This window comes from Alosa pseudoharengus, unplaced genomic scaffold (genome assembly GCF_046254945.1).
Source record: "Alosa pseudoharengus isolate Yale_2024_CS ecotype anadromous, Long Island Sound unplaced genomic scaffold, YU_APseudo_1.1 YU_APseudo_1.1_scf_9, whole genome shotgun sequence".
Taxonomy (NCBI): Eukaryota; Metazoa; Chordata; class Actinopteri; order Clupeiformes; family Clupeidae; genus Alosa; species Alosa pseudoharengus.
This window is the reverse complement of record NW_027468881.1, coordinates 33,147,410-33,157,409: the sequence shown is the minus strand read 5'-3', so window position 1 is coordinate 33,157,409 and position 10,000 is coordinate 33,147,410. Positions and strand designations below refer to the sequence as shown.

Genomic DNA, 10,000 nt, shown 5'->3' with positions numbered 1-10,000 from the left:
TCAGTTTTTTACGTTGCCCAGCGAATAAGTAGGCGTAATTCTTACATGTCTTAAGTTAAAGAATTGAAAGAAATAGGAAATAAAGAAAACGCTTGAACGGGTTTATCCATTTACATTCAGATCTTGCCATAGACTTTGCCTAAGCTTGCTTGCTTGGTAGTCTACCGTCCTGTTCAGTCTATGGTTGCTATAGCAACCGCTGCTGTGCTTCATAAACTGACGAGATAACCGTGTGGTTAAAATACTCCCCAAACACAAAGAAAACAAAACTATGTAAGAAAATGTTGTATTCCAAACAACAAACCAACAGTCCTGGAAGGGCATTACTATAATCCAGTGGCGATTGCTGCTCTTTGGAACAGGGGAAGCTCTGATAAAAATGGTAAATTATTAAATTAATATTATTAAGGTGCTATATTGTTCTTTGAGGGCAAAAAGTATCCCAAACAGTAGGCTGTAACTTGCCTTGTATCTCGACTTCACCTGCTAACACTAACGTTAACGCATCCCTGCCTTGAACTTGAACCACTTCCTGTCAGATCGCGACATATGCTGTCAATCAAAAAGAGTCCAGCCTCTATGACGGTTCCTCCAATCATCATACAGAAGCTCGGCGTCCGGGCCATCCCACTGTCCCATTCACTCCCAGAGACGCCGGGCTTCCCTGGAAATGACGATTTTGTGGCGTTTGTCCAATAAACATGTAGCTTTTCTGCACTGAGATCAGCCCACTCTGTAGTGCCATTGAAAGTCCAGTGAAGCCGAGCGTCTATGGGTTTTTGCATGGTTTTTTTTATGGATCGCGTCGTCACAGCAATGTATTACGGGTGCAAAATCACGATAAATGACCGGCAAAACCTTATTGCTGAACAAACTAGCCATGAAGATTAACATGTTTTCAGCATGTTCTAGTTGGAATAGTAGGCTAGAAGCTAATGTAATAGTGTTATTTGATGCGATTTTCCGTGATATTTTAGAGGAGGCTGAGCTTCCCCTGTAGTCTTAGAGCAATCGCCTCTGCTATAATCTCACTCACTATAATATCCTAGCTGTGGATGTCCCATTACAACCCATTCATTTGATTCGTCTTTTTGCCGTCCACTAGGCTATTATTATAGGCTTGCAAAGGGTGATAAAATAAACGTGTTCTCATATCAAATAATAATAGCAGATAAACATAAATGTGTGTACAGTATTACTGTTTTTAATCATGAATGACACCACTGAATCACCCTTTCGGAAATGGAATGAATAATTCAACTATTTCGTCAACATTACTGCTAGCTAGAAGCTAACCTATAACGTTACAGTCTAAAAAGCGGATGGGATAGCTAACGTTAACATTATGGCTCCGCTTCAACCCTTTTTGCGATCACAGTATAAATTGAGCTACCACGTCACTCTTAATTAAGTTATAATTTTGCAACCCCAATCAAAGAGTATACCAGAGAATTTCTAATAAGACATTATAGACGGGCTCTGAGTATACTAATAATGTCTTATTAGACATTCTCTGGTATACTCTTCGATATGAAGCCAATCTGTTTAGCACCAAAATCTAGGTGGTGGGGAACGCTGATTGGTTGGCAGTAAGCAATGTGTTGATTGGCTCTTCAGAAAGGCAGTAAAATTAGGGTCAAAAGTCCGTAAGCTTGTATCTCAGTTTCACACTCGTACTTTCAGTGTTGCGCAGGAAAGCATCGCGTAGGAGATTCACACACGTACAAAGTATTTGTGCAGGTACATATTTTTTCCACACGTGTACAAAATATTTTTACAGATCCGCATTCCCCCCCCACATATGTACAAAACATTTCTACAGATACACATTTCTTTCACACAAGTACGTAATATTTCTACAGGTACATAATTTTTTCACACATGTACAAAATATTTCTACAGGTACGAAATTTCTTTTCACATGCAGAACTCCTTTTGCACAGCTGCAAAACTTTATTACACATGTGAACATCTTTTCACAAGCTCTCAATATTAAAGACCCTATTTTGACTCCATATGTGTCTCTTCTCCAGCAGAGGCAGACAAGCATGTCACATGATCTCTATTCTACCCATGCCCTCACAGTAGGGCAGGGGTGGGCAAACTGCGGCCCGCGGGCCGGATCCGGCCCGCCAAACACTTTCATCCGGCCCGCCGAGCATTTCATTTAGTTATCAGGCTGATCGCTATTTTTTTCCTGCGATAGAGACGACGTTGGTTAGCTTTACTGCAAACTGCTTTTCACTCTCCTTAGATAACGTTTACAATGTCAATGTCAAAACATCATGTTAAATAGAGATAACATCATGTTAAACTAAGTTAACTCTTAGTTATCTCGTTTGCAGCAGATCTAACTTGAACATGCAATCCATTTAGGCTAATTGGGAACGCGTCTGCACTCACGAGAGGGAGAGAGAGCCGCAGGTTCCAGCTGTGATTGTTGATAATTAATATCTCCTTCTTATAAGAAAGTTTTAAAAGGAAATCATGAAGGCAACAGTAGTTCCCACTACTGACCATTTAAAAACTGTGAGAGGGCCCAGCCGTAGGTACAGCACTAGCCATAGCGGAGCAGGCAGAAGATCATTGAGAAATAAAAGTGAATTAAAGTGACTGTCTTAAAGCGACAGTGCACAATTTATACATTTGTTAAACAGCATAAAATTAGCAGTATTTTTAAGCAATTAATATTTTAAAACAAATACTTTTCATACTAAATTATAAGGGGGGGGGGGGGGGGGGGGGGGTGTTGTGCGGCCCGCCGGTCAATTTTCAAAACCCAATGTGGCCCTTGAGCCAAAAAGTTTGCCCACCCCTGCAGTAGGGTCTGCGGCAGGAGTAGAATAATCTACCCAGTAACACCTCAACAGCACCACATGTCTCACGCTTCATGCCATACCCACCCCTTATATGGGCAATGAAATACTCTACTCTACTCTACTACTCTCATCTACTCTATTCTGCCCTTCTGTATTCTACTGCTTTCTATTCAACTCTATTCCACTATCCTATCCTATTCTATTCTATTATATTCTATTCTATTCTATTATATTCTCTATTCAACTCTATTCTATTCTATCATATTCTATTCTATTCTATCATACTCTATTCTATTCTATTCTATTCTATTCTATTATTAGGCTTATTCGATCTACGTAATAATCAGGTAATAACGTTCGCAGCGGCCATTTTGTTGATATAGAAAATGCATAGGTAGGTCTATTTAATGCAGCTGTCAATTGACAAGCGCGACAGCGCCGGTATGATCGCTGTAGGCTATTTATTTATTTGTACAAAATTTAACGTGATGGTAGGCCTATGTTGTGCAATAGGCCTAGGCTACAGGGCAGGCCGTTCTAACAACAGCAATACAGGCCGTTCTAACAGCAAATAGCTCTAGATTCACCCACTGTCAGAAACATAGCCTACCTGTCAACTTTTTCCCAGCTGTCTTCCTGTTTTAATATTTTCCCGTAAAATATCCCATATTTTATTACTTTCATAACATTAGCCCCATCGGACTTGGCCGTCTCTTTACTGTTGTCCTGTACCCCCTGCCCTTCCAGCGAAAATATGTTTTTAAAGCATCGTTTTGCTTGAGAGTGATCAGAACAGTGTGGGAGAGAGCACGATTTGATGCCAATCTCTAGCTTAGCTTCACACCTCGTTTAATTAGTGCAGCAGTTTTGTAGTAGGCCTACGACTTCTTGCTCTCAGCAGAGGGATAGCAACAGAAGGACGAATGTTGAAATGCCCCTGTATTTTGGGTGAGTAACCCGGAAAATCTCCCTTATTTTCGTTGCTCAATGTTGACATGGTCAGAAAACGAGAAGAGAATGAGACTGAGAAGTAGTCAGCGCAGGAGAGACTTGTGGCTACATAAGATAAATAGCCTAGGCTAAACGTACAGCCAACTCCTCACATCGCCATTATTATATTTGTATTATTAATACTATATTATATTGTCCTCTGTGGGCTTAAGTTAAATACGTTTTAGACAGCGCAGACAGCTGCCCCTATGCAATGCGGAGACATCAGCAGTAGCCTGATGTAGTCGCCTACCATAGATTACCTTTGGACATAATTGCATTTGCATAGATAGCATTGCTAGGTAGGCAATGTTAGCCAACGTTTACAGTAGCCTAAAGGCTAATATATTTATTCATGATGCGCCCTTTTCAGCTTGTCTTAGTGGAACGGCAAGTGGCAGATAGTAGGAACAAACTCAGCGGAGAAAGATATCAGTAGATACTTCTGATTTGTATAGTGTTTTGTTCACTTGGATTTTGGAAATGTTACAGAGAATATGTTAGCCCTTTCTGCCAGACATGTAGTTGCATCATAGATCCTCCTGTAGAAGTTATCAGACAAAAACGATCACTGGCTAACCCACTTTAAACTAGGCCTACTTTAGCAAAGTCCTTGGCTGCAGGTTGTGAGCAACAGGCAAACGCAAGATACAATTGCAGTCCAATGAGATGCAACTTTATTCTCTGCGATCATGGCAATGTTAGACGATGTCGTTGGTGGAACAAATATAAGTTCGCCGACCTTGACTCAGGCGACTTGAACGCTTGTCCCCTTCAGCTGCGACGTGTGCCGATGTATGAACAAGACAGTTAGGCTATAAATAAATATCGGGGTAATTCAGTTGACAATAATCGATAATAAGCGATTGTCACATAGAATATAGCCTATAGAACTGGAATGTCATATCAACAATATGGCCGCGGCGGTGTTTGCGAATAAGCCCTATACTCTATTCTATTCTATACTATTCTATCATACTCTATTCTATTCTATTCTATACTATTCTATCATACTCTATTCTTTTCTATTCTATTCTATTCTATACTATTCTATCATATTCTATTCTATTCTATCAATCTCTATTCTATTCTATGCCCCTGCCCCTGCCCCTAGTGTGCATAGCTTTGGTGAGACGGTCAGCTGAATGCCACAGTGTGAAGTATTTGGGTCACACAGAGAGTGCTCCTGAAAGGGGGTAGGGGTGGTTTCAGGACATTCAAGAGTAGACGTTACCATGCCGACAGCGATAGCCCAGCCAAGCCGAGCCCAACCCAGCCAGAGCACTCTAGGTCTCCGCAAGACAGATCTGGGCAAAGCTGATAAATGCAACCAGCTAAAAGTAATTCTTTTTTTTTTAAACCATTTGCAATATGTTCAGCTAAATAAAGGTGAAGAAATATACTGCGCTACACGGAGCACAACATCTCCTGCCCACTGGCATAAGGGCTGTGGTGACACAGCAGTGGGGGGCTGAGAGAAGAGTGTTGCAGATGCTGCAGTGTCAGTGTCTAAGTGTGCCGTGCCCAACTGCAATATGCAGCTCTGGAGATCCTCAGGGGTTTGAAGTGCAGGACAGCCAGCACTCTCCAGCAGAGCTAAGGTCCAGCAGGGCTGGCCTCAGCATGGTCCAGGGAGCAGGGCGAGCAGAGAGGCTCGCTTCAGAGAGCGCAGCTATTAGTGCTGTTCACTCTTGCAGCTGTGTAGAGCACCGAAAGAGCACTGGTCCACCTTAGGTACGCCACGGGTCAGTACTTGAAGGGGCAGGCACGAGGACTGAAACTTACACAGACACCAGAGACCAGAGAGATCTCAGCAACCTGCAAGAAGCACGTGTCTAGAAGCTCTCTAACTCTCTAGCTCTACTGCATAAAGAGGCGGGATAAGACCACATACAGTACAGACAGCGCTGAGGCCTCACCAACACACAGAACTGGCCATATACCCATGACCGTGTACTAGCACAACAGACCATGTGTACTACCACAACATATTATGTGTACTAGCACAACTGACCATGTGTACTAGCACAACCTACCATGTGTACCAGCACAACTGACCATGTGCACAACAGACCATGTGTACTACCACAACACACCATGTGTACTAGCACAACAGATCATGTGCACAACTGACCATGTGTACTAGCACAACAGATCATGTGCACAACTGACCATGTGTACTAGCACAACAGACCATGTGCACAACTGACCATGTGTACTAGCACAACAGACCATGTGCACAACAGAATACATCAATAGAATGCTTCAAACAAGAGTCCCGTACTTCATGAGTAGTCGACATACTGACGGTAAGTGTTCCACCTCTTCAAAACGCCCTGCAGATGACTCTAAGAGGATCGTGGTGGCATGGTTAGCAAGCTGGTCTCGAGTACAACAGCCACACAGATAGGACACCTCCTTATGACCTTGAGGAGACCTGCATCTGACCCCTAGCCCCTCTGCCTGGGTGAGTCTGCTCCTGTGATGTGCTGCTGGGCAGGGTTTGATGCCAGTGACTCAGTGGGAGATGAGCAGATACTATCGTCATGGCAGAAGCTTCCTCAGGGGACCTCCACACCCCTCTCTTGGGATTCCCTTAGTGGCTTTTCCGGACAAGGAGAGAGGAGATACTGGATCTTACATCCTCCCAAGCACAGGATGGGGAGAAATATTTCACACACACACACACACACACACACACACACACACACTCTGAGACATGTGATATGTGATGATTGCGCTGGATGAGCAGTTTGCCTGCCGCAGTCATTTCTTTTCAGGTCTGTGGGCTACAGAGGGGGGTAAAACTCACAGAGGGCATTTCTGAGGGTAGAAAAGAACACCTGGGGCTTTTTTTTTTTTTACAAAAGCCCCTTTCGAATATCTCCACAACTGACCAGTGACCTCCAACGGGAGTTTCAGTGCTAGCGTGCTGAAGCAGGGGAATGCAATACGCAAGAAAGCACCAACCCCAGCACAAACAGGCCCCCAGCCTCCAGGCCTACCACACAGCACAAATGAGAGACCTCATGGGACGACAGAGATGAAAAATCACATCACAGATCAATACTCCGGCTTGTGCAGAGCTCGGCCGATAACAGCATGGACCGACGCAGCCCGGAGGACAAGGGAACGGAGCAGAAGTGCGGGTTCCGGCACTTTCTCTGAGTGTTAGCGGACTCAGACAGACCTGGTCAGTGATGGCGGCTCGGTGCGCTGCGCGTTACTCCACTGCAGCATGCGCCGCAGCCGACGGCAACGGTGATGTCATCTGAGGCCAATCCAAATGCATTAGTGAGTGAGCGGCGCCAAGCCCAGACTACTACACTACATTAGCCGCCTGACTGGCCCACTTATGGAGCGCAACACAACACCACACCACACCACACCACACCACACACTACACATCACCACACACCACACCACACACTACACATCACCACACACTACACAAGCCCAGACTACTACACTACATTAGCCGCCTGACTGGCCCACTTACGGAGCGCAACACAACACAACACCACACCACACACTACACCACACATCACCACACCACACACTACACCACACCACACACTACACCACACACTACACATCACCACACACAAGCCCAGACTACTACACTACATTAGCCGCCTGACTGGCCCACTTACGGAGCGCAACACAACACCACACCACACCACACATCACCACACCACACACTACACCACACCACACCACACACTACACCACACCACACACTACACCACACTCTACACATCACCACACACAAGCCCAGACTACTACACTACATTAGCCGCCTGACTGGCCCACTTACGGAGCGCAACACAACACCACACCACACCACACCACACATCACCACACCACACACTACACCACACCACACCACACACTACACCACACCACACACTACACCACACACTACACATCACCACACACAAGCCCAGACTACTACACTACATTAGCCGCCTGACTGGCCCACTTACGGAGCGCAACACAACACAACACCACACCACACACTACACCACACCACACCACACACTACACCACACACTACACATCACCACACACTACACCACACACTACACATCACCACACATCACCACACAAGCCCAGACTACTACACTACATTAGCCGCCTGACTGGCCCACTTACGGAGCGCAACACAACACCACACCACACCACACCACACATCACCACACCACACCACACACTACACCACACCACACCACACACTACACCACACACTACACATCACCACACACTACACAAGCCCAGACTACTACACTACATTAGCCGCCTGACTGGCCCACTTACGGAGCGCAACACAACACAACACCACATCACACACTACACCACACACTACACATCACCACACACTACACCACACACTACACATCACCACACACTACACAAGCCCAGACTACTACACTACATTAGCCGCCTGACTGGCCCACTTACGGAGCGCAACACAACACAACACCACACCACACCACACACTACACCACACCACACCACACCACACCACACACTACACATCACCACACACACAACACCACACCACACACTACACATCACCACACACACAACATCACACCTCACCACACCACACATCACCACACAAGCCCAGACTACTACACTACATTAGCCGCCTGACTGGCCCACTTACGGAGCGCAACACAACACAACACCACATCACACACTACACCACACCACACCACACCACACACTACACATCACCACACGCACAACACCACACCACACACTACACATCACCACACACACAACATCACACCACACACTACACATCACCACACACACAACATCACAGCACACACTACACATCACCGCACAACAAGACACAACATCACACCACACACTACACATCACCGCACACACAACACCACACCACACACTACACAACACCACACCACACACTACACCACACCACACACTACACAACACCATACAACACAACACAACAAGACACAACACAACACACTACACATCACGACACAACACAACAAGACACAACACAACACCACACAACACCACACAACACCACACACTACACCACACCACACACTACACAACACCACGCAACACAACAAGACACAACACAACACAACACACTACACATCACCACACAACACAACACAACAAGACACAACACAACACCACACCACACACTACACATCACCACGCAACACAACACAACACAACACAACACAACACAACACAACACCACACAACACCACACAACACCACACAACACCAAACCACACCATTACATAGCAGAACAGAGTAGATGCTGAACCACATCACACCAGTCTCATGGAGTACATTGTAGTAGCTAATAAGTGTCCTCTTTCTGGACTATCAGAAACACCTCCTCACACACACACACACAAACACGCACACACACACATAAATTCACACGCACACACACACACACACACACACACACACACATACAAACACCCTCCAGAACATTATGTCACCACAGTAACGCAGATCGTCACAGAAATGCTGACCTCCTAACACTATCCCTGAGGAAGCAACAGTGTTGCAGCAGCCCATTTATACCGCCTTACCGCATGAAAGAAGAGAGACAGGGAGAAAGAGAGAGAGAGAGAGAGAGAGAGAGAGAGAGAAGGGGAGGGAAGTGTAAATGAGAGAAGAAAGAAAGAAAGAAAGAAAGAACCAGAGATGAAGACAGAAAAGGTTAATCAGAGAGAATTACACCCCATTCCCAATATGAGTATGAGCCATCAGATACCATAAGGGAAAAGGTATGACATAATCTAAACTGTAGCAATGGAGAGAGAGAAAGAGAGAACGAAAGAGAGAGAGAGACAGAGAGAGAGAGCGTTTGCACCTGGATAGTGACAAGCTGTGAAGAATCCCGCCATTTCTGCTGAAACAGTCTATGCTTTCTTCTTGGTGTGTGGGGTCCCTTGTGTGTGTGTGTGTGTGTGTGATCTTGGTCTGTGCTTACTGGTCACCACACACACACACACACACACAGCACCATAAGGGTGTAGGGGGATGCCTATGGGGGCATTGCCTTTAAGAGAGGGGCGTTTCTAATGCTCAGACCTGTTTCCACACATTGTTGCCCCTGTGGGACAGGAAGTAGACTGGCTCCACTTCCTGTGGGAGGGGGATGGATATGGGAGAGGGAGTCCCGG

The 10,000-nt window shown here is 45.6% G+C and overlaps 1 protein-coding gene across 2 annotated transcripts in view; it reads right to left on the bottom strand.

Moving 5' to 3' along the window:
- The window catches only part of prkcz (protein kinase C, zeta), a 167,867-nt gene that overhangs the window by 83,778 nt on the left and 74,089 nt on the right, over positions 1–10,000 (bottom strand). The window contains exon 1 of one of the 2 annotated variants that reach the window (XM_076276456.1): positions 9,688–9,794. The exons of the other annotated variant lie outside the window; for it this stretch is intronic. Within the exon in view, the coding sequence (XP_076132571.1) occupies positions 9,688–9,721 (34 nt within the window). The 5' untranslated portion in view covers positions 9,722–9,794. Of the gene's footprint in view, positions 1–9,687; positions 9,795–10,000 lie in introns of those variants that run through there. 2 annotated transcript variants of the gene reach the window in all.